This window comes from Vombatus ursinus, unplaced genomic scaffold, assembly GCF_900497805.2.
Source record: "Vombatus ursinus unplaced genomic scaffold, bare-nosed wombat genome assembly UNPS02009205.1, whole genome shotgun sequence".
NCBI classification, from domain to species: Eukaryota; Metazoa; Chordata; class Mammalia; order Diprotodontia; family Vombatidae; genus Vombatus; species Vombatus ursinus.
In genome coordinates, this window is record NW_020948983.1 from 51,320,034 (window position 1) to 51,345,569 (window position 25,536).

General features: G+C 35.0%; 1 protein-coding gene across 1 annotated transcript in view; it reads right to left on the minus strand.

The window, feature by feature from the left end:
• Window positions 1-25,536, minus strand: part of VPS13C (vacuolar protein sorting 13 homolog C) — a 182,176-nt gene that overhangs the window by 113,751 nt on the left and 42,889 nt on the right. Inside the window, exons 11-26 of the mRNA XM_027851985.1 lie at window positions 23,638-23,765; window positions 22,647-22,753; window positions 19,463-19,634; window positions 16,878-16,940; window positions 15,855-15,990; window positions 15,211-15,305; window positions 14,046-14,188; window positions 12,817-13,009; window positions 12,244-12,358; window positions 11,632-11,768; window positions 9,934-10,057; window positions 7,114-7,231; window positions 6,428-6,557; window positions 5,443-5,521; window positions 4,316-4,455; window positions 3,947-4,100 (exon numbers count right to left, since the gene is read on the minus strand). Coding sequence (XP_027707786.1) covers window positions 3,947-4,100; window positions 4,316-4,455; window positions 5,443-5,521; window positions 6,428-6,557; window positions 7,114-7,231; window positions 9,934-10,057; window positions 11,632-11,768; window positions 12,244-12,358; window positions 12,817-13,009; window positions 14,046-14,188; window positions 15,211-15,305; window positions 15,855-15,990; window positions 16,878-16,940; window positions 19,463-19,634; window positions 22,647-22,753; window positions 23,638-23,765 — 2,034 coding nt within the window. The remainder of the gene's footprint in view (window positions 1-3,946; window positions 4,101-4,315; window positions 4,456-5,442; window positions 5,522-6,427; window positions 6,558-7,113; window positions 7,232-9,933; window positions 10,058-11,631; window positions 11,769-12,243; window positions 12,359-12,816; window positions 13,010-14,045; window positions 14,189-15,210; window positions 15,306-15,854; window positions 15,991-16,877; window positions 16,941-19,462; window positions 19,635-22,646; window positions 22,754-23,637; window positions 23,766-25,536) is intronic.

The window sequence follows — 25,536 nt, forward strand, 5'->3', positions numbered from 1 at the left end:
TTTGTGGTTAAACTCCTTAAGGAGAAGGTGTCTCTACTTCCTTTCCTTTCTCTCCTTAACTCTTTGCACTCTGGCTTTTGACCTCATCATTCAACCAAACCATTCTCACCGTTACCAATGTTCTCTTAATTGCCAAATCTGATGGCCTTTTCTTAATTCTCATTTTTTTGGGGGGTCTTCCTGCTGCCCCTGGCACTGTCAATGACCTTGTTTTCTTGATACTCTATCCTCTATAAGTTTTTGTGACACTGCTCCCTCCTGGTTCTCCTCCTATTACCTGACTGCTCCTTCTGTCTCCTTTGCTGAATCTTTATTCACATCTGTCCGGGCCCTTTCTCCTCTCTATATACTATTTCACTTGGTAGTCTCATCAGCTCCCATGATTTAAATTACCATCTCTATGCAGAGATCTTTCAGATTTACTTTTCAAACCCTAACCTTTCTCCTGACATTTAGTTTCATGTCTCCAAATGCCTATTAGACATCTCAAACTGGATGTCCCATAGACATCTTGAACTCAACATGTCCAAAACTGAACTCACAATCTTCCCCAAAAATCTTCCCCTCTTCCTAACTTCTCTATTTACTCCTAGTCACTCAAGTTTGCAACCTAGGTGTCACCTTGAACTCCTCATTCAACTCCTCCACACCTCCCCCCGACCATATCCAATCAACAGTCAAGTCCTGTTGTCTCTACCTCCATAATATCTCTCACATATGCCTGCTCTCCTACAACACTTGCACCACCCTAGTGCAGGCCCTCATCACTTCATGCCTGAACCATTCCAATACTCTGCTGGTGTCCCTGTTTCTAGTCCCTTCATACTCTAATCCATCCCTCTCTCAGTTGTCAAATCTTCCTAAATTACAAGTCTGACCATATCACTCCTTTATTTAATCAACTCCAGTGGATTTCCATCACCCCTAAGATTAAAAATAAAATCCTTTGTTTGGTTTTTAAAGCTCTTCATAACTTTACTCTTTCTGTCTTTCAAGTCTTCATATACCTTACTCCTCTCAGTGATCCAAAGTACTCAGTGATCCAATGACATTAGCTTCCCTGCTGTCCCTCACACATAACACTCTACCTCCTAAGAAATTTCACTGGCTTTCTGTCAGCCAGCTTCCCTGGCTTCTTTCAAGTACTAGCTAGGTCTCACCTTTTGCAAGAACCTTTTCCAGTCCTCTTCAATCTTAGTGCCTTCCCTATGACATTGCTCCCCCTAATCTATGGGTGTCTTTTCTGTACATAGTTGTTTGCATGCTGTTTCCTACATTAGACTGTTCCTTGAGAGTATGCACTGGTTTTTGCCTTTCTTTGTATCCCCAGCACTTAGCAAGACCGGCACTCAGCAGGCACTTGATAAATGCTAGTTTACTTGACTTATTATTCTCACCCAAAGATCATGCCACTTTTCTGGGTTATTTTTTTAAATACTCTACTTTCATCTATGGAATGAAGCTACCTAGCCCTGAAAGCACCCTGGAGAAGAAGTCAGGTGACTGTGGCTCCAGTCCTGACCCTGCTATGGTCTCACGTGATCTTCCAAATGACATTTCGTCTGAGACAGACTTTATCACCTGTAGAATGGAGTAAAGAGTTTTCCGTGGCCCCTTAAACCACAGGTCCACACACAGAGCATTCTGGATTTAGTCAAGAATATCATACAACTATCTGGAGTCTATGAGGGGCAGAAGCAGCTCTCTCCATATCAAGTGTCCCCAGCTGCCACAGGAGTTACCACCACCACTCCTGTAAGGCTCCAGTGACAGAGGAGGAAGAGAAAGGGTGCTGAAATATTTGGCTGTCTCTTCCACAGCTCTCATACAGACTCACTTTTTGGCACTACAGTCCCTGACCCCATAGTACTTCTGCTCAGTGAAACCAAGATACTTTTGGGGACAAATTATTTGCCCTCCTCTTTCTCACCCCCCAGGGGCACCTTGTTCCTGCCTGGGATCTCCAATCAGATGTTCCCTTAAGCCAGGGAAAAATAAACCAGAATATCTTTTCCCCTTTGACTCTCTGGTCCTTTTGTTGTCCACGACTCAGCCCATAGTAAATGTCTCTAAGGCTGCCACTGGACAAAAGCAAGGCAAAAAAGACAAATTTTATATTTTCAGAAGATACATCTCATCAGGCCCTCTGTGCCAAGCAGAGGGCTAGGGAAGCAGGATCCAGTCGGAAAGATGCTTTTTTAGATGAGAAAACAGGCTCAAAAAGTTGTTCAGTAATCTTAGATTAAAGGGAAGAATACGATTAAAAGGAGCCATTTGCAAAGTTTATATTGTCCTTAAGTAAGATTCTGTTTTTTTAATTAAGTTTGGTTTAGTTCCTCAGTGTGACAAACAAAAATTGTCTCTTATGATTTAGTATTCAATAAATTTTTGCCTTTTGAAAATAATTAAAAAATAAAATACCCTGAGTGCACAAAACATGCAATGCAGGCCTATGCCTGCATTCTAGAATTCTAGAAATCTATGAATGTCAATCTTGGGGGCCATAGTAACAGAAGCTGACATTTACGTAGTTCTTTTAAGATTTTTACATGCGTTATTTCATTTATTCCTTACAAAGTAAGGTAAGTACTGGAGGTATTATCACCCCCATTTTGCAGATGGGGAGTAGAGAGGTGAAGATGAGAAAGGTTAAGTGACTTGCACAGGATCACAGACCCAGTAAGTGTCTAAGGCAGTGATCAAACCAAGAACCTTCCTAAATCCATCACTCTTTCCACTCTAACACTGCTTCCCTTCACCATAATTAGTGTCTTCACAATTAGTCTGAGGAATAAACAGCTACAGGGAATTTGAGGGGAAAACAGACATGATGAAGGTAAACTTCATGCTCTGCTGTCAGCAGGTATTAAAATGCCATTTATACCTTCACAAAACTGTGGCTGAAAGTAGAGAGGCAACAGACAATAAGGAGATTCTTCTAAGAAACCACAGAGTTACTACCATAAAACAGTTAACAAACTATTAGATATTGCTCCAATGTCTCATGTACCTCAATTTCCTCATAACTTCTCACACAATGCTCTCCATTCAAAGAAGACTTACCTAGAAAATTCTTATTTAAATAGTCTTTTTGTAGTGACTAAAATGTCCATACCCTTTGATTCAGAGATTCCACTGTTAGGGATATTTTTCAAGGAAGTCAATGACAAAAAAAAAAAAAAAAAAAGCCCCATACATATCAAAATACTTATAGCAACACTTTTTTGTAGTAGCAAATAACTGAAAACAAAGTACATGTCCATCAACTGGCAAATTACTAAACACACTATATGATGTGAATGTATTGGACTATTTTTGTGCTTTAAGAAAAAATAAATATGATTAATACAGTACAAGAAGGAAAGCATTACATTAACTGATGAGAAATGAAGTAAGCTTAACTAAGAAAGCTATCTATACAATGACCACAATGTAAATAGAAAAACAAGACAAAAAAAAGAATGTTGCCAAGTTATAATGGCCAAGCTTGGCCCCAAAGTAGATATGAAGTAGTGAGAGGTGATAGGTATAGAACACCGCACGTTAGAAAATTTTCAAAATGTTAGGTTTGCTGAATGCTTTTCTTCCCTCTTTTTCATTCTTTTCTAAAATAATGATTGCTTTTGAAAATGGTAAGAGTATACAGTAAGATGTAGCAGATATAAAAACAAAATATATCAATAAAATTTATTTTTAATGGCCTTGTCTTCCAACTTATAATTGATGGGGTTACTTCGTGCATTAAAAGGTCACTTTCTTCCTAACCTGAAGATGACATCTAGTTTCAACTCAGACAAAAACAAAAAATAACAGTCTAAGAATCAGCATTTGTCTATATTTAATCTAGCAAAAAGCTAGAATAATTAATATTTCAAGGCTTAATGTACAATGAGTTCTAATTAAGCAACATAAAACAATCCCCTATTTTGGTTTTTATAAATATTACCTTGAATTGCATTGTAATCCAAGCTTATTTTCTTCAAATAAGATACTACAACCATGTCAAACGGTCTAACAGTAGCTTCTGTTCCCAGCTGTATTATATTAAACACAAGAATTGTTTCTTCTTTTTCCTGTTGCTTGGTAAGTTCCAAAATCACCTAAAAAAGTAGGTAGGGCAGTAAAGTAAAAGTTGGTAGAAGTTAAACCCACATTTCAAAACTGAATACTTCATTTTCATAATTTGGAGGGAAAGGAATAAATATGTTTGAGCTTGCATTCCTTTCCTGTAGCAAAAAAGGAGATCAATATCATATAGTTTATAAGGATAATAACGTACATGTAGATGTTCCTAAGGTAAGTGATTAATACGTACCTCTTTAATTTCAAATTTGAGCTGAAGGTCAATGAGCTCTTCATTTGGGGGTTCTGTGACTTTACTTATCTCAGATCCTTTAACACTTCTACTAGTCTGTTGTGATCCATCTTCAGCATCAAAATATTCATCATCAGACTCTAAAGGAAAGAAATATTTATTTAACCTGAAATACCATCATTGAAAATTATATATAAATATTCAAAATTTAAATCAAACATCATTAAAACATCATTTAACCTAAAAAAAATCTTAATATCAGGATCACATTAGTCTTAATGTTTAAGTCCCAAAAAATGACTCAACTTTTTGTTGTGACAGCCAGGGGGTCCAACAGATAAAGTGTTGTTGGACCTGAAGTCAGGAAAACCTGAGTTCAAATCCTCACTTAGATACTTACTATGAGTTCAAATCCTCACTTAGATACTTACTATGTGACCCTGGGCAAGTCACTTAGCCTCTGTCTTCCTCAATTTCCTCACATGCAAAATGGGAATCATAATAGCACCTACCTGCTAGGATTGTTGTGAAGATCAAATGAGATAAAATTTGTAAAGTATTTTCAAACCTGAAAGGACTACAGAAATGCTACCTATTGTTGTTAATACTGCTGTTGTTACATTTTTCCCCTCACCTACTTGCAAATACAAAAAAATGCCATATTCCTAAAAACAGCTTTTCAGAAAGAATACTATTTCCTTTCAACACCATGGATAGCACCACTGTTTCCCTATTTTTTTTTTTAAATTTCTTAGTTACAAATACAGGTCAATTTAAGAAGTTTTGTTTTTGTTTTTTTTTTTAACAAGACTACTTATTCCTATTATTTAGAATCACAGAAGTTAAGGTTCTGTAACATTCCTAGTCTAACCCCTTAACTTACAAATAAAGAAACTAAGATTTTTTTATCTCAGATAAGATACTCAGTGGCTTGCCTAGTTAACACATCTATCTTTGATTTAGCAGCAGCTAAAACTGAAACATCCTGACAGCCAAGATCTTTGCACTGCACCATGATGTCAGTAAATTGCTACAGAATTTTTTATTATTTTGGTACATCTTAATTTTTCTAGCACTAGTTTATAGAATTTTTTTAAAAGCACACTCAATAATTTGTATTTCCTTACCTGACTCTACTTCTTCTAGCAGCAGTGAAGTGGTAAGTAGTCTCTTTGTCCCATCAGAAATAATGGGAATAGCTGCTACCTAGAAAAGAATGGACAAGTAAAAATAAAACGTAAGCTCTTGAAGTCAAGAACTATTTATCTTTGTAGTCCCTGGATATAGCACAATTTGGATACTTAATAAATGTTTACTGACTTATTCAGGATTAAATTCACAAAAGCCATTTTATACAGACACATATATCTTTTCAGATATCATGTCAGATACACAATTAATTTTTCTTTTATATTTAGCTAGAATTTTCCAATATTAGACTACCATAAACACTTAAAAGATGCTAAATATATGTGTTACATGCATACATCTATACATACATATAAAAACAATTATTTATGGTCAAATGTCACTGCAAGTATGACCACAAAGGTAATAAAAGATAACAACCATTACCTGAGCAAAATTATTTCATTTCTCTTTAAAATGGCACTATAAAGAAAATTAATATTCTAACAATTCTAATCTACAGTAAGTGATACTTCAACTCTTACCTCATGGTCTACAGTCAAGTTCAAAGAACAGTGGTCAAGAACTTTTAACCTTTCCATATTATAAGGTATATCACAAACAAGTTGTAATATACCACAGAGAATTCTATGCCTGGCTGTACTGATGAAGTATCATAACATTTGGGGAAATTGCTCTTTTCTTGGCTGCTATATTCTCCTCACATGCCTGGCTTACCATAAATGTACTACCTCACTAGCATACTGAATGAATTATGGAAGTGAGTTCCAAGTTTTAGTTATTCAATGCTGCAATTTTATCAAGTACTAGCAAAATAAACATCAAACATCAACATAAAGCTCCAAAAATCCCCACGAGATGAAAGTGATTTTAAGAAAAATTCAAAAATCAAAGTAAGTTGCAAAAATACAAAAAAAAATTACAAAAAACAGTAAATTTAAAATGTTTCCCAAGTGCATTTACCTTTCTCTCTGGAGATGGCACATCTGATCTTGTTGGCATGGGGATGCTGTGAATCAAATCCAGCACATTTTTCATCTTTTGGTCAGATAGTCTCACATGCATCAAAGGAAGCCCACCTGAAACTTTAAATCTGAAAATGAAATTTAAAGCTAGTTTATTTTTCCAAGCATGTCTTTGTAATTATTTCCCATCCTATAATCATATGCATCAATCCAGGAGTGCATTAATCTAGCCATAAGAATGCATGCAAGCACAGTATCATAGGATAATTTACCTAAACTCAAAATGCAATTTTACTTTTTAAATTCTTTTAGATAATAAAAAACATTCAGTTAATTTTATACTGATCTTACAGATTATTCAAATTTTACATTTTACTTTACATTTACATTATTTACATTTACATTTAGTAATGATGAAGGTCTCCAAAACCCTCTTCAAGGGTTCTACTTGAAAACACACACACCAGTCAACATTTAAAGACTATAAATCCTTATACAGTCCTAAAGTAAGAGCTAAGTCAAATCACACACTTACGCTATAAAATATTTTCACTTTAAGCAAGACATAAGAAATCACTGAGCTATCACCTAAAGAAATTTGCCTTTGTTTATCCAAATCAAGTAACTGAAGCAGTTAAATTTCTCTGACAAAAGAAAGAAATTCACATAACAAACATGTATTACCTGGCCATTCTAATGTCTTTTTCCACCATAGCCTTAGCCAACTCAACATGGATATCCATAGGCTGTAATATATGCAAAGATGATGGGTGCTGAAATCGGGCTTTTTTCCAATCTTCCCCTTTACAAAAAAAAAAATTACCAAAAAATTAAGAAAGAAATTCCCTAAAACTTTTTTTTTATTATGGGCATTCAGTAAAAATCTAGATGTTGCTTGAAAAGATTTAAAATAGATTAACAGAGGGTGAAGGTAAGAATGAGAGCCTACCAATTCATATAGATCTGTATTTATTTGGACAGTGGCAGTATGGGCCACACACTTTCAAAGCAAATAAAGATTTCTAGGCTAATAAGACCCATTTTAGTCACAAAATTTGTTAGCAAATTATAGGAGTAGAAAGAAAAGGAGTGAAAATATATATACCAAAATATGTATAGTAGTATTTTCTGTGGTAGCAGAAAACTAGAAACAAAGAAAAAAACCTATCAATTGGAAAACAGCTGCACAAATTGTGGTACACAAATATAATGAAATGCTATATTGTGCTAGAAAAAACAGAGAATTATGAGGATTTCCGTGAAAACTGGGAAGGTTTCACTTACTTGATATTGATATTCATTTAACTGACTTGATACAAAGAAAGCAGAATCAAAAGAACAAAATATCCGATCACTGTGAAAATGTATTGAAAATAACAATAAAACAGATAACCTCAGATTAAATGCAATGACAATCCAGGCCCTTAAGGATGACAAGACTATCTATATCTCCCTCTTCCCCCACTGTATCAACAGAGAGGTGGGGAACTATGGGTGCAGAATGTTACATACACTGTCAGATATAGCTACTGTGTCAAGTTAATTTAGGTTAACTTTTTTTTCCATTTCAAGTAAGTATTCTATGAGAAAGGGGTATATCAGGAAATTACAGGTATGAAAACAAAAGGCACTAAAAAAACTTAAAAAAGAAAAAAGAGTAAGGTAATTGAGATAGAGCACAGTACAGAACCAAAAACACTGGATTTGGTAATCAGGAAAGTTAGGTTGACCCCCATTTAATCAAAGCATTTAATAATCTTTCACGTTACTCTTATAGAAAAGAAAGAGATTTGTATGACTGAAGAGCATTAAATACTAGTTCAATATCACCTTGGAAGGAGATCTCTAGTGGAGTACCCTGAGGATCTGTGCTTAGCTCTATCCTGTTTAACATTTTTATCATGAGTCAGATAAAGTCTTAGTGAGCATCCTTACCAAATCCCCAGATAATAAAAAGTTCAGGAGGGAAATGATAGTTAAGTGTCAACAACAATGATAGTACAGAACACAAGGCTGGATCTGATAACATGAAAAAAAGTGAAAAGGAATTAAAGTCTTACATAGGTTCAAAAAATCAACTTCACGAATCCAAGATGAAGGTACAGCAAGATGGCAGTTTGTCTAACAAAGAACTAGGGGTCTGAATATGCAAGTTTCTCAGTGTGCAATGGCAGCCAAGAAAGCTAATGTAACAATAGCAACATCACATCACTGACCAAAACAGGTCACATATGTGTTCAGTTCTAGGCAATACATTTTAGGAAGGGTAAAGACGAGCTAAAGAACATCTAGAGGAGGACAACCTTCCCCTGGTAAAAGGTATAAAGCTCACGACATGAACTCCAGTTGAAGGAATTGGTGATGTCTAGCCAAGAAAAAGAAGACTCAGGGAAGACATGATCACCGTTTTCAATTATGTGTCACATGAAAGTGGGATTAGACTTGTTCTCTTCAGCCCCAGAAGACAGAACTCAGAGCAATGGGTAGATATTGCAAAAGGGGCTTTGAGTGAAGCATGATATAAGACCCAGTATTCTAAAAATTAGAGCTACCCCAAAGTAGGATGGCCTACCTGCCTTGGAAGGCACCTCCCTGGATGATCACTTGCTACGTGTGTGCAAAGGGGACTCTTTTTCATTTATGGGGTGAACAAATGGGCAGTGAGGTCCCTTCCAACTCTGAAATCTGGTGTTTTTTTGTGATCTGAGTCTCAGTAGGTAATTACTAGTTATGTGACCTTAGTTAAGCAGCCAGAATGTTACAATGCAACTCACTGAGAACAGGGAGTATGTTTTTACTTTGCATTCCCAACAATTTGGTGCATTCAGGAATGTTCAAAACAAGCTTGCTAACCAAGAGAAAACAAATAACAGTCTGTACAAACCATTTTAATTTTGATAACAAAACGCACCTATAATTTTTGTAAGATTAGAAAATTAATGTTAGGAGAATTTTAGACTGTATCTACAGTGATGAGATACGCAAGCTTTTAAGATCTCTGGAAAAGAGAACAAATGAAAGTAGAGACTGTTTCATTCTTTGGACCTGTATCCCCAGCAACCAGTACAGTTTATGCCAGATAAACTCTTGAACTGACACTTAATAAATATTTGTTTAATAAACGATGCAAGAGCATTGAGTTAAAGGCAATAAAATACACCAAAAGTGTTACTGTTAGTGCTTTGGTTAAAGTAACTCAGCTACATTTTGTTCTATTAAGACAAAAATTTTAATTTTCTTTGTACACCGTCAAATATTATGACCACATCAGAATAGGCCACATTATGTTTGGGCTGAGATTCAGATAATATAAGGAGGGATACAGTGTGAATTGTATTTCTGGTAGTTGTAACAATTTTCACTGAATCGTTCAGACCCTCCTTTGCCTAAAACTCCCTAGAACCAGTAACAGGCCTACAGCTAAATATTCTTGTGTCCATGGATTTGACATGGCAACCAGAATTAGAATTCCTAGATTCCAAAGTCATAGCAAGAAATTTTTACCTGATCTTCCAAAAAGACACTGGACACTTTTAATCTCAACATCAAACTTGTCATATGCTTTGTCCATTATTTCTTCTAGGGATGAAGTGGTAGTTTGCCTTTCACCTTGACCTATGCTGTTTAGCTACAGTAAAGAAAAAAGATTTAATTTACTCCCCCACACATATATTAAATACTTTCAAGTTAGATCAAGCAGCAAAAAACTGAATAGTTCTCTCTAAACCAGAAGGACAATTCCTGCTAGTCTGTCACTAAGACCTTGCCCCCACACACATTCATTTCATTGTTCTCAGTTTTCTCCTGAGAGGCAGGAGGGTTTGAGAAGAATAATCTTCAAGTCTCCTAACTATATCCCTCCAGCCCCTACCAAAATTACTTTGTATTGCTTTTGCATATATCTGGTATTGACTCATGTCTATATGCTGTACCCTTCACTGCCCCTCCCTCTCCAAGAAGTAAGTGCCATGATGTCAGGAATGGTTTCGTTTTTTTTTTTTTTGTATTCCCAGTGCCTAGGAAAGAAGGAAGGGTACAAGGATTTACTAAGTGCCTATTATGTACTAAGTACTATGCTAAGTGCTTTATAATTAATATCTCATTTGATCATCACAACAACCCCAAGAGGGAGGTGCTATTATGATATCCATTTTACAGATGAGGAAACTGAGGAAGACAGAGATTAAGTGTCCAGGGTCACACAGCTAGTAAGCATCTGAAGCTGGATTTGAACTAAGATCTTCCTGACTTCAGGCCCAGAACTTATAATCTGCTGTAACAGATGCTTAATAAATGCTTGCAGTTACAACAATGCAAAGAAAAAGTACCACCACCACAAATAACTGAAAATGAATTCAAAAAATTACAAAGAACAAGCATGGCCCTCAAAGAAGAACTATGAGAAAACACCACTTCTCACTTCTTTACAGAGGGAGACAATCCACAGATGTGAAACACTGCATATATTAACAGATTTTTTTTCAAAATCTTAAATTGGTTTTGCTTATTTTTTCTTCTTTTTCTTTAAAAAGTTTTCTGGGAGAAGAGAAGAGTAGGGACAGGCAACATAAAATATCAATAAAAAAATGTTCTAAATGCATGTTGAACTGAATAGTTGAGCCCGCAACCATGTGGAACAGCAGCTGCAGTTCAACAGCCTAGGACTTGGTTTACTCTTCATTACCCCAAGTATCACCAACGCAGTTGGGTCACCTTGGCCTTACTTTCAATACTATTGCTCTTCCCCTTCCTAAGCCCATTACGGCCAAAGGGTTGGGGATCCAGGGCTTAACTCTTCAAAATCTCAGTCGTTGTCTTCAGGTTTAGCTTTCAGTTAGTCACTAGAAAAGTTCCGTCTCTCTATTTAGCAAATGCTAGTCAATTAAGAAATAAATATTCATGAACTTACCTTAACTTCAATAAAAAAAAATTCAAACAATGAATGACACAAAATTTTGAAATCACAAAAACAATCAGTAACTTTTCTCAGGCTATATTAAAAAAAATAATATGATGAAGAAAATCAATTTAAAACAGTTTCAAAGTATACAATATAAGATGATTTAAGGAAAAAATTAAAAACTGGAAATGAGTTTTTGTGAGAATAAACACTGAACATGGAAAACTAGACAACAAACACACACACACACACACACACACACACACACACACACACACACATATACATACATACATACATACCTGAAAGGTACCAAAATCCAAAATTAAAATATCTGAATTTTCATGATAGAATCCCGTCCTTGGTACTATGAGGTAGGAAGGCTTCAAATTAATCCTTAAATCAAGAACTTTCCGTGTTTCAATAATGTGGGTAAGTCCTATAGATGACAAGTTGACAATAAAATATCTATTAGATGGGTGAGTTAGAAAATACAAATTATTAAGAAACATTAAAAATACAAATTGAAAAAAGATAAAACAGTCATTTTGACTATTTTAAATAATCCATGACTGTTTCTAAGCAAGCATTTCAAAGTACCTCTGACAGATGAACAACCAAATATACTCCAGGGAGGAGATTGTTATGACTTTCGGAATTAAAAGTCACATGATCACTAACATACAAATATGACCTAGAAGACGTGTCTTATTTTTGGTTTTACACTGGGCTCAGGAAGTGACGATGCAATAAGTGCTTCAAAATAGATTTTTTTTTTAATATTGGTATTACTGTTGAAAAATCATAGTTTAGGTTGCATGTACATTTTTTTCTGTTTCCAGTTGCACTTTCAAAGTCAGTATCAGAAAAACTAGGTTTGTCATTATGAATAAAAAAATGCTCAAATAATTTACCTGTAGCTGTTTTCTCTTTAATTTCTTCCAGTTTCATCAATGTTGCTGAGGTTATCTGCTCAAGGTCTAAACTCTTACTTGCTTGAAAGAATTCTACCATTGCATTTATTGTTTTCTGTAAAATAATTTTTAAACTAATCTTTCCATTTAACAAAAATTGCTTTTATACTCCATTATCCCAAGACTCAGCTCAGTTCCAGGATAACCTTAGTCTTGCAATACTGCTTTACTGCATTCTCTCTAAATTTTAGGACCAAAAATTGGGACTAATTCTTTGTTACAGTTGTTGTTTATAAGCCTCCCAAAGAGTAAAGCCAGGGATTCTGGGCAATTGCTTGAGAGAGGACAGGAAGATTTGATAGAGGCAGGCTTCATAGGGATTAAATAGAAAGGAAAGAGAGTAGTAGTTTGGAAGACAAAAGCAGAACCATAGGCCCTCAGAAGGTGATCTAAATCACAGGTATCAAACACGCAACCTGAGCCACACAACCCCAGTAAAACTCCCTGATGCTGGCCCAAACCATACTAAAATGAAATTAGAAAATGTTTAACATTCTCCATGGTGGTACTTACTGCATCATAAATTATCTCTACTGGCTGAGACTGAACTACCAGAGTTTGGTGGGCAGCGCTATCCACTGGGTTGGTCTCAAATTCAATTTTAAGCAGTGACGAGCTGGTATCCCCAACGGAAGCCACAAGAGATGGAACAATATTTTGCTGCATTAGACCAGTTACGTACCACTGTTCCAATTTTGCTTCTACCCTACAAACCAATAAAAAAAAAAGATAAAATGCAAGTTTACTTTAATGTTATCAATGGAAAAAATGAATCACATAAATCCTTTCAGAGAAAGAACTGCATTTTAAAAGTCAAAGAACTATGTCCAAATTAGCAATTAAGCCCTGCAAAATCTCATACCACAATACCCTTTCAAATTTATCTTCTACTACTTCCTTCCAGGACAAGTGGTCTACTCACTGCCCATCCAAACACAGTTTAGATTTTCTCATCTCCTTGACCCTGCTCTGATCTGTCCATGTCCATAGGAGTTAAATGGAGAAGGACCCATTTTTCCATGAAGCTTTCAATTTTTTTTCACTCCTTCTTTTAACTCATATAACACTTACTGTTTGCATCACTTAATCATAACTGCTTTCTGACATACTGTATAGCATTGTTTTTTAACTTGTATTGTTCATTAACTTTTTGTGTGCTTGGATGAGTTCAATGCTACCTAATTCAATTATTCAAATGTCTTTCATTATTGGCCCTTATTTTGCTACATATCTGAAAAATAACTGACTATAGCTTCTATTCTTGGTTTATTCCTGGTTCTGGAATGTCAGGAAGGTGGGCAAAGCCCTCGGCATCTACTCTCATAAGATAAGATGCCTCATTATCTTCCACAGTTTCTTTTTAAAAGGAGTGGAAGTGGGGAAATAGAGGGAACAAGAAAAGAGGCTTGCTTGTTTTTAAAGGTGCTATCACAATAATGGACATAATATGTAGCTGTGAACTCTAGGGGCTGGAGAATGTGTTACTTAGAAAACTAACTTCTCTTGGGTGCCTAAGATATAGTTGATACTCACTATAAACTTGTAGATAATTTTGATGCTTTCTCTGGACCTTTTCAGTCCCAGTCAACTCTAAGTTTCTCTATCTTAAAGTATCCACAAGTTTTGTCTTTTTAATATAAGAATAAGGACCCTGAGGGCAAGCACTATGTGTGAATTTATATACCTTTGTAGCTAATATAACACAAAAAATAAAAATCTCAATTCTTTTCTTTTTAATTTACCTAAGCGCCTGTGCTCCTGGCCGCTGAGATGCTCGAGTGCTTAAGTCAATAATTTGCACTTTAAGTATCTCTGGAACATTTCTGTATTCTCTGATTGTAATAGATGTCCTGCACAGTTTCAGTGTCATTACATGGGCAATATACTAGACAGAGAAAAAAAATATTTTTAAAATAAAGTTTAAGTAGTTTCTATTCCCTTGCAAAATAAACCTCTATTCCATACACACTATAGGCAAAGATCAAATTAATTTAATTTAAATAATTAATAATTACTATAATTAACATTACAATTAATATATTACATAATAATTAACACAGCCAAAACATTAACAGTAAGTTTTGTAAAGCACTTTACAGAAACTATCTCGTGTGATCCTCACAACACTGTAAAGTAGGTACTATAGGCATCATTAGTCCATTCTACAAATAGGCAAACTAAGGCTCAGAAAAGCTGGGTACCCAGCAAGGTAATACAGCTAATCAGGTAGTATCTGAACTCAGATCTTTCTGACTTCTAGTCCAGTGCTCTTTCCATTGTAATAGTTAACATCTGGCTTTGAGATTTACAAAACATTTTATATACATTATCTCATTTGATCCCACAATAACCTGGTGATGTAAAACTATTCATGGCTCAATACAGGTATTATGGCCAAGAAAGAACATCATAAGAGAGTATAATGAAAAATCATATCCTCTCATATTATAAGAATATAAACTAAGCAAACTTAGGGAGGGTCATGAAAGAAACAATAACATGATATCAACAAAATCCCAACTCTATAATGACGTTTTTCAAATAGTTCTTAAATTTGCTAACATAACTAAATCTAAGCAGGAGAAAGAATTTTAATAAATAAAGATCTAACTACAGACATTTAACAGTTAAGAACATTAATAAGCAAACTCCTGGCACACAGAACATAAGTGAATTATCCAGAGCCACACAGCGAGTAGCTGTCAGGGGAAGGATTAGAACCCAAGTTTTCCTTACCCGACTATTTTTACCACTTTGCCTCCAGCAATTGAGTATCACACTGAAATAAAAGCTAAACTTAAACTCTAATAATGTTTTAATCACTTTTCCCAAATTGGTTCCTATTTTAACCCTTTCAAGCTTAGAACAAAATAAAGAAGTACAATATTAATTTATCAACATATTTACCTGCTTAGGTAAAGTTAAGTTGTGGGTACTGTCACTATATCCAATGGCAGTGAAGAGTTTTGCCTTTTCCTCCGGAGTCATGAGGTCATCAATGGCTACAATAAAAATTCTAAATTTTTTAGGGAACTATTACAGAAAGATAGTTTCAGTATGATAGATAAAAATCTATTAAGAAGTCTGATTAAAGTACTCTACAAGAACCAGCAAAAGTGTTAAAGTAGTTTAATTATATCTATATTTCTTTGAATAGGTATTAGAACAGATAAGAGTTAGAAATTCAGGCATTAATGCATTATGTACTATGTATTATTTTAGCACGTAAAAGTTTTATGCTTGCAAGTAAGTTATTATGTAGATTATTATTATTATTATTATTATTATTGTTATATTAGTGCTTATTTAACACAAACCTTTCAACCCCTTCTATGAAATTCTTGCCTATTTTCCAATACATACACCCTTTATAAAGGATGAAAATAAAAATCTATTCACTTTATCTTATTCTGAAACCACACGTATAAATATTGTATTATATCTTTATTTCATATTATTTTAGGGAACTATGTTAAATTATTTAGACAAGAATGAGTATGTGCTGCATTTCTCTATCAATGAAGTACACATTAATTTGAATTGAAACTTACTTTCAGGAACTAAGGATTCTTCATCGTCATTTTTCTTAGTTTCTTTCTTACCCCAGAACCCACTAAACCAGCCTCCACTACGCTTCTCCCCTGTATCAGCTGATTTTTTTCTCAATTTTTGCCCAGATCGAATCACCTAAAAAGTAAAAAAGATTTCTTAATTTATTTAAATTTTATTAAATTCAAAACTTCTTTTAAAAAGGAAACTCTAAAAAGAAAATCATATCATATCTAGGAAATAAATATTATGCAACAAGGTGTAGTGAATTGGGAGCTGTCCATCACTGTAGTCAGAAGGAACTGGATTCAAAAACCACTACTAACACTTTATAGTCTTTGTTACGTGAGCCTGAGAAAATCACCTAAATTTTCTGTGAGTCATTTAACTCTCTAAGACTTTAAGTTGTAAAAAAGTTACTGATCCGCATTGGTAAAGGGAGTTTCCTACACCCATTAAACCTGAAATGTGGACCCAAAAAAACTCAAATATTTCAATTTTGAAAGGTCCTATAACTAACATTTGTGCCAAATTGCCCCCTTTTTTAAGCAATAGGCAACTAAGTCCCAGATAAATAAAAAGATTTGCCCAAGGTTACAGGGCTAAAAAGCAGCATATATGTTTATCAAACCCAAACCCTCCAGTTTCATAACCAGTGCTCTTTCTACTGTCCAAAATGTTATATAAGAAAACTCTAACATATCTTTCTGTGCAACTTAGAATTTACATTTCTCAACTGTTTATGCTAACTATGCAGGGACATGGAAAAAAGGGGTAAAATATCTCATTTCTCAATAAGATTTAATTAAATTGACTTTCAACTAATCACTTTGATGGTCATTTTTATTAGTCTAATTTGATAACTATTTACACTGAAGTAAATCAGTGTATAACTGTTAATAAGGCACAGGTTCGCTTCAGTTGCTTCATTAAATATTAAAATCAGATTTATGGATGTTAGGCTTAAATAACTAATGATAACAAAATGCTTAGAAATATAAAACAAGCTAGAAAAAGTTACCTACTTCAACTTGTGCTTGTTGTCTTGCTAAAACAATATTGAAAACATCAAGAGTCTTCTCCAAGTCCTATAAAACAAGAGGACAGACTTTTAAGTAAATGAATGATTAAAAAGACCCAAGAGATGTTTTTAATCAAATGATTTATGTTTATCCAAACAATTTCTTGTCCTTCTACAAAAACTCCAGGAAAATAAAAGTCTACTTTTAGATCAACAATGCTTTAAAAAAAGGGAAAATAAATTCTACAAGGTGATAACCACTTCATTTAAAATAGTTTGAAAGTAAGAATTCTCTGTATGTCTTATCATCGTAGTAAGCTTTCAGAACAAAATTGGAAATACAAATGTTCAAAAAGAAGCTTTGTTTATATGTCATCTATTCGTGCTCATAGCTAGTAAGGTTTGTCTTTGTCCCTCAAATACCATTATTCTTAAATATGATGATCTAACTCCTTCACTCCACCTCAGCCATATACTGGATCTACCATTACCCACAAGTATTCCCCTTCCTTAATTAAAAACTCAGACCTTCCTCTATCTGGCTATAACCTATCACATAATTCCATTTTCCTCTATGCTATACTCCTCCCAAACTCATTCTTGTCCTCATGGGGGCCTCCAATCCCTCCACCTCTCAGTTCTTTCTCAAACCATTACCCTGGCTCAGACTTCATTTCCATCCCTTTCCTATCTTGATCCTATAGCAAAACAATTAAACTCTAAAACTGACTTCTACTCAGAAATGCTTTGTCTTATCACTATTCATTCCTTGCCAAACCTTAGCCTACGGGTTATTTTCACTCTTCCCCTCCTCCACTACTCACAAAGATGAACTGAGCTGGAGGAAAGTATATAACTATACTAATTGGACAGATCATAAATTCACATTATCCAACTTTACTGGAGGTCCACTGATATAAAGCAATTCTTTTATTCTTCTTTAATTGACTGCCTATCTTTTCCCATAAAGCTTTTCCAAACCTTCTCTTTTTTCCCACAAGTCTCCTATAGTTTCCTATCCCTCAGTTGAGGAATTTGACTCTTACTCTTCTAAGCAAACCGAGGTCATTCAAGGTGAGCGCTTTCTTCTCCCCAGTGATTTACCTCCAAACCCCTTACTATCACTCTCTACTCCCTCCTCCTCTTCCCCCAATCTCCATCAATAAGGTAGCCTTTCTCCTTCCCAAAGTCTATATGTGTCTTTGATCCCACTGATCTTAGCTATCCTGTCCTGTCCAGCAGATGGCAACCTCAATTATTCTTCTCCACCCCACTCTGATTCCCACTACCTCCTCACTGCTGTCATCTTTGACATCTCCCTAGTTACTGGTTTCTTCCCTACTGCCTTCAAGCATATCCAAGTCTCCCTCATCTTTATAAAACTTTCACTTCATGCGGTCATCCCCTTAAGCTATATCTCTTGTCCCCTTCTCAGCCAAACTCCTTGAAAAAGCTGTTTGCACTCACTGCTTCCACTTCCTCTCCTCTTACTCATTCTTCAGCCTTTTGCCATCTGGCTACTGAGCTCATGATGAGACTGAATTTGCTCTCTCCAAACTTATCAATAATTTCTTCTCTTCCTTCAAGAAACAGCTCAAGCACCACTTTCTATATGAAGTCTTTCCTGATCCACTTGACAGTTAGTGTCATCCCTCTCAAACTACTTTGCATTTTATTTGTATTTATTCTAATTATATTTTATATGTATAATTTTCATGTCCTTGTTGACTGCTCTGTCAAAAAAGAAGCATTGTTTCATTCATTATATTTATATTCCTAGAACCAAACACAGTACCAGGAAAATAGCAGATGTTTGATTGATTATTAACTCTATTCCCTTCATAAACAAAACTTTATGGACTTTAATATCTTTGATAATTTATTAGAACATGGACATAAGCAAAAAACATAAATTGATTTGGGGAATCAAAAAATACCATAGGAGTGAATATTCTCTCGTCTCCCTTTTCAAAAGTCTAAAAGACTGAGGATTCAATTCACAGTTCACATGATGAATCAGTGGCAGAACTGGAGATTGGATTGGGAGGATTGGAGCCCAGGTTCCACGACCCTGAGCAAACCATTATGTGTTTCAGTTTTTCTGTCTTCAAGCTGCTAAACTATGGAAATATCACCTGTTATATCAAAATGCTGATGAACTCTATTTTTAAAATTGAAAAAACATTTGAGTTTCCTGGAAGAAATACATAATATTAAATGTAATTATTACTATATTGCTACTTTTATTAGCAATAATAAATAAATTAGCAAAAATAGCAATAATAATAAATAATTAATAAAATTAGCAAAAATAAATGATGGAAAAAATTTGAATGTGAATGTGAAAATCAGGTTTTTTTCTGCAAAACAGCACATGCCAAAATTAATATGCTATTAAAATGACATATAATTCAAAGTTCACAAAGTTCACATTCATCAAAATTTGTTTTTAGATCAAAGTCACTAACAAAAAGAAATCAGGGCTTCTGACTTAGAAGTCAAATAGATTCATATGTAAACCCACATTTTCCTTTAATCATTAATCAAGACATTGTAAAACAAAGCCAATTATAAATAAGTAGGAAATACCTGAATTTCATTTTGTACTTCTTCTGTGATTTTACTCTGGGTTAGTTTATTTTTGTATGCGTTTTTATAACGCTTGAGAAACTGCCTGTGCCTTTTTATATTATTCCAAGACCACATCCGTGTATATCGTCTTACGTGAACTTCAAGAATAGCATCAATTGCATACTTCCACCTGTAAATAAGATTTTGTTCATAGAAAATCTGAAGATTTACAAAGGAAATACATGAAAAACTAGATGAAATTTACCTCAGTAACAGTATTACAAATACCTACTAGATTTCACTCAGCTTAAAGAAAATCCAGTAAAAACACTTCATGTAACTTCAGTGGACCCCTCACTCCTATGAGAAATCCTTTCCTTCAACTTTTACTGTCTCCCTATTGTACCTTCCAAAGCCACTATTTCTGAAATCCCCTTCTCCTGGTTTCAGAAAAACCTGGGAAGACTTGTATAACTGATACAGAATCAAGTGAGCAGAACCAGAACAATTTTTACAATAACAACATTGTAAAGACAAAAAAGCTGTGAGACTTAAGAACTCTGATAAACACAATAACCCTCTATTTCCAGAGAACTAATGATGAAGCATGCTACCCAATCACATTGCTTGCCTTCTCAATGGATGGAGGAAGAGCTAGGGGGAGGGAGGGAAGAAATTTGGAACTAAAAATTTTTTTAATTAAATTTTTTTTAAAAGCATGTTATCTACCTCCTGATGCAGAGGTGATGGATTCAAGGTGAAAACTGAGACACACACACACACGCGCGCATGCACACACATGTGTTTATGTGTGTGTGTGTGTGTATATGTATTTTGTGGACAAAGTCAAAGTGGAAATTTGTCTTGTTTGACTATATATATTTGTTACAAGGGTTTTGTTTTTCTTTCTTTTCCAATATAGAAGAGAGGGAGGAAGCAGGGGGTGGGGCGGAGGTGGAAGAGAAAGACAATGGGTGTCTGCTCATTAAAAAAATTAATTAAAAAAAAAGAACACAAAAATTCCCATTCTCACCCCCAATTCAGAACATAAGTCTCCCTGAACTAAGACAGAAAAAAAAACACTGGATGCAAATTCTCCCTTCCACATCTCAAAATTTATCAGTATCTTCATGTATATTCTTCTCCTTCCCTTTTTAAGAACTCCTTTTCCTACTCTCCTCATCTAAATCACTCAGACATTCCCCTATTCCCTCCTTCATGCCAGTCTCTGACAAAGTTAACTCTTCTACTTCCCAAGGCCCTCTACATATACCCCTGATCCCATATGATACTATCTACTCCATCAGATTATGCCCATCATCATCATCCTGTCCTCTTAATCTTTCTTCTCTCCCAATTTTATTCCTTCCCTAATCCCTACAATCAAGTCCTTGTCTCCCCCCATGAGCTTTCTCACATGCCTGGAAGGATCTCTCTCCTCATCTTTACTTCTTAATGACCCTGGTTTCCTTCAGAATTCAATTGAAATGCCATCTTTTGCAGGAGGGCCTTTCCCACCTCCTCCAGCTACTAGATATTCTCCTTTTCAGAGCACCTTCCATCTAGTCTGTATATACTTATTTACAGGTTGCTTCCCCTAATTCCCATTAGAATTTAAGCTCCTTGAGAGCAGGGGCCATTTTTGCTTTTATATTCCGATAATATAGCTTGGCCAAAAGGAATCACAGGTAAGTCACTCAGTATATAAATATTTATTATGTGCCAAGCACCCCATAATTATCCAATCTGACTCTATCCTGCTTTTTGCTCGATTCCCTACCCTACATCGTTCATCCCTTCCTTTATGCTTGGCACAAACTACGTGCTTAATAAAGGTTTACCAACTAAGAGACTTTCTGTCTCCACTCCTGGCACAGCTAACAATATCATCTGATTCCCTATTCCCATTCTCTCCTCCTTCTTTTGGTGCTTTTGCTTATTATTATACACATTCTATAACCTCTGAGGGAAGGGATAGTTATGTTTTATCTTATGTTTAGAAATAATAGACATTTAATGCTTGTTGAATTGAAAGCACAGAGATAAGAGAGGTAATGACACAAAAGGGATGAAAAATAATTTGGCTGGAAAAAAGCCTGTAAGACAAAGCTACAAAGACTGGCTAATGTCAGTTTGTGGAAAGTCTTGAACTGCCAGGAAAAGGAGGCAATGAGGAGTCATTAAAAGTCATTAAAGTCATTTTTTATCTAAGGCATGATTAGAATAGATGATAATAGTGCAAAGAATGGACTGGGAAAGGGTTTGTGTGGAAGATGATGTTAGACTGTATTTATAATAAATACTCAGTATCTACTATATACAAAGCACTTTCTCTCTATATATATGTCTATCTACCTATCTAGACATACCTATCTATTTATATATCTATAATATATATCTATTTATATATATATATATAGATAAATATCTATATCTATTTATAGATAGATATATCTAGATAGGTAGATCAATAGACAGACATATCTACATAAGCAGATATATGTCTACGTAATATATCTATAGATAGATATAACTAGAGAGAAAGATAAAATGTAGTCCCTGTCCTCAAGGGGAAGAAAATAAAATAACTTTTATAATCATGCATTACAGTTAATTATATGTAACAAGTACCAAAACAGGTAGAAAGAGCTAAAATTTTTCAGAAGAGCAGATATTTAACTTGAGGTTATAAGAGAAAGTAATACAAAAGATCTGAGGAAGGTGTTGAAGGATAAGTAGGAGGTCAAAAGATGGGGTAGACAGCATTTCAAGTAAGAAACTGACACAAATAGAGGTACAGAATTAGGAAAGTACAAGAAATAAAGAGTCTAAACTGGTTTCATGGGAAAAGAACTGTTGGAAAGCTAGTCTGAACTTATTAAATATGTGTATTAAATTACATATATATGCACTCCCCATATGCTTCATTAGTATCCATGCTATGTGAAGAAACTGAGAATAAGGCCCCAAACAAGCTGGGTGGATCCCGTTGTGGAAGATCTATGGCTGATATGATAAAGGCATATAGGATGAAAAGATGTGTATAGGTTGAGATCTACAAGTTGAAAAATGCTCACCTACTACTGGAGGAAGAACCCACAACAAACAGATCACAGATACATTTTTAAATGTCCATAACATCCTGATAACTATAATAATTTTCTTTTTCTAGAATGAATTAAAGGATAAGCTTCCAACTTACCACTGCCGACCATTGGTATGTAATGGTAAATAAGGTCTATATTTCCTGTATGGAGCACTCCTAACCATATAATCCACTGATTCCAGAAGATCAATCATACTAAGGTACTATCAAAACAAAAACAAAACAGTAATTATATGATCATTTACCTATAGATAAGCACTAAATTTTATTCTGCAGAAGCCAAGCCAATTTCCCAGATACACATCTGACCCTCCACTATGGTCCTATCCTGTCAAGTAGGGTTCCAAAAGGTGTGCTGGGAGAAGGCAAGCTCTGCTATGTTCCACCAAACTAAAAAGGCTGCAGGTAAAAGTCCAGCATTGCATTGTATACCTGATGTCTAAGGACCCACCAAGTTTATAAAAGCTAAGCTTATAAAAATTCATCACCAAAAGGATGGCTAAGTGATTAATTTTCTGAAGACTTACAAAGAGTTTTTTAATCTGCATTAAGAGAATACCCCCACCAGTAAAATCATGCACCTCTGAAGTGTAGGCGTCATCGAAGCCTAGTGAAATAGGAACAGAACTACAACTCCTCAGTAGGTCCCTTAGCCTTCCTCCTCAATTTCTCAGAACCTATCCTTATAATCCCACCCAGAACAAACAGCTGGTTTCTAAGCAAGAAAACTTCTTCAAAAAAATTCTACCTGCATGGCTTCTCCCTATCATCAAAGGTCCAATATTTAATATTTCACAAGTGCTCCTACTTCTAAAAGGTTCAAAACATACATGAAACAAAATTTTCTAGAAATTTTCATTAATAAGTAGGAAAAGATGAGTATGTAGTTTGCTAATAATCTACCAAGATCCACCTTTTAAGAAAAGGTTACAATAAATAATAATTTACTGAGTCTCATTTTTTAAAAATATAAGAAAACACATAAAATTTCTATTCAAAATATTCAAAGCTACATTCAAGATGAAGGCATAGGAAGTAAGGAATCTACAACTGATTAAGAGCAAAGAAATACCCAACTACCTCTTACCTGGGGCTTGGTCAATTCAATAGCAATGTTCTGTACTTCTACGTTGCAATCAAGTTTGGGTGTTTTGAGTTCAGTTTCCGCATGAGGATTTATACAGAGTTTTGCAGAGGCAGACACTGGCCTGAAAACTTACATAACACATAAAGTCATAAGATATTTATACAATTGTAAATAAGCTATTGGATACAATAATATGGAATAAAATGGTAAATTAAATGCTACTTAGACTCCAAGATGAAAATTACAAAAATAGACTGCCACTATCCTCAAAAAGTATCTATGTACCCACTCTATTTACACACGACCCTGAAACTACAAATGATTTTGTAGTAAGCTACAGGAAAAGGAAAAAATATTGCGGACTTCTGTGGCTTCAAATCCCTGGCACACTGGGTAGACCCCCTGAGGAAAAATTACAGGAGAACATGGAAAAGTCACACAAGACAGACAGGCCATAAATGGCCCACAATGGTCATAATCGGAGAAAATATACATACTGATGGGATCAGAGTCATCTGGGTATATGAATGGCTCCAAATGGAAACTATATAAACATATGGACATATAATTAACTCATTTAATTTTCTGTTTTGATGCTACCTACCATTTTGCCATTTACTGTTTAACTATTCATTGTGTTAAGTTCTATCCAAGGGGAAATAATAAATAAAGCAGAATTCAAGTCAATCTCCAATAAAACTTAGAAATAAGATCATAAATAAAACTGTTACGTTATACAGAAATCCTTGAAAAATTAATTCGATACAGAAAACAGGATTTAAAAGATTTGCTATAAAACATGTCAACTACTGACTTGTCTAGAAATTAACTATATGTCACAATTCATTATTTTAGATACCCTATCCTATTGACAATCTGCTTCCATCAGATATCTTGCCAAAGTTGCTAAAATCAAACAAAAATTTAAACTGACAATCAGCATATCTACAGAATGGCAATTCATTAGAAATCAAAATATAGAATTTTTAAAAGGACAATTTCAATAATTAAAAAATAAAATTTAATTTTTAAAAAATTATTTGCTATTTTTCACTCATGGTAGAAAACTCATAATGTAATTCACCATATAGTTAAATTGGAATAAAGTTCTGAGTTTCATAATCTGGCAACTCTTTAAGGCTGATCCCTCTGGTTTCCACTTTAAAGGCAAACTTGACATTGGGAAAATCACATGCATCTTTCATTTTAAAATAGCAAAAGGACAAATTATTCAATATAGTATATTGCTAGATATTATTTCTCAAAGCTAAAAAGAGATGGTACTAAAGACAGTGCACCTGTCAGGCTCTACTTTTAGTCCTACTCTTTCAGTTTTTAAGAACCAAAAACCCTAGAAATGTCACCTGTAATCATCTAGTCCAACCCATTCCTGAACAAGATTCTTCTCTATTATGAAGTGGTCATCTGGTCTTTGCTTCAAGTCTTTTGGGGAGTGGGGAGGGGGTTGTACAGAAGGGTGTCAGTCGTAGGTCCAGCTTCTGGTCCTCCCTAAGACCAGGAGAGTCCTAGAGACCTTCAGGACTATGAGTAGAATCTACAGCTCCTGAACCTGATTGTCTGGCTACTCTCCTGCTCAACTGTAATAAGCCTGTGTCTGGAAAAATTGGATTACTGAACCCCCTCCAAATACCCTCCAAAAAACTGGGAATGGATCAGGTAGTAGGAATTGTTTTTTCTGCCTGAAAGCAGACCCTCTTCCCCTGTCCACCTCCACACCCTCTATGGAGAAAGGGAAAAAAAGACAGGAGAATGATATTAGGCAGGGGTTCAGCTTTTGGGAGACAGGCTACAGTAGTAGTCAGTTATTGGCTACCATCACCCTCTCCTCCAGTTTTTTCCCTGAAATATGATTACTAGCCTTAAAATGTCATCATCAGA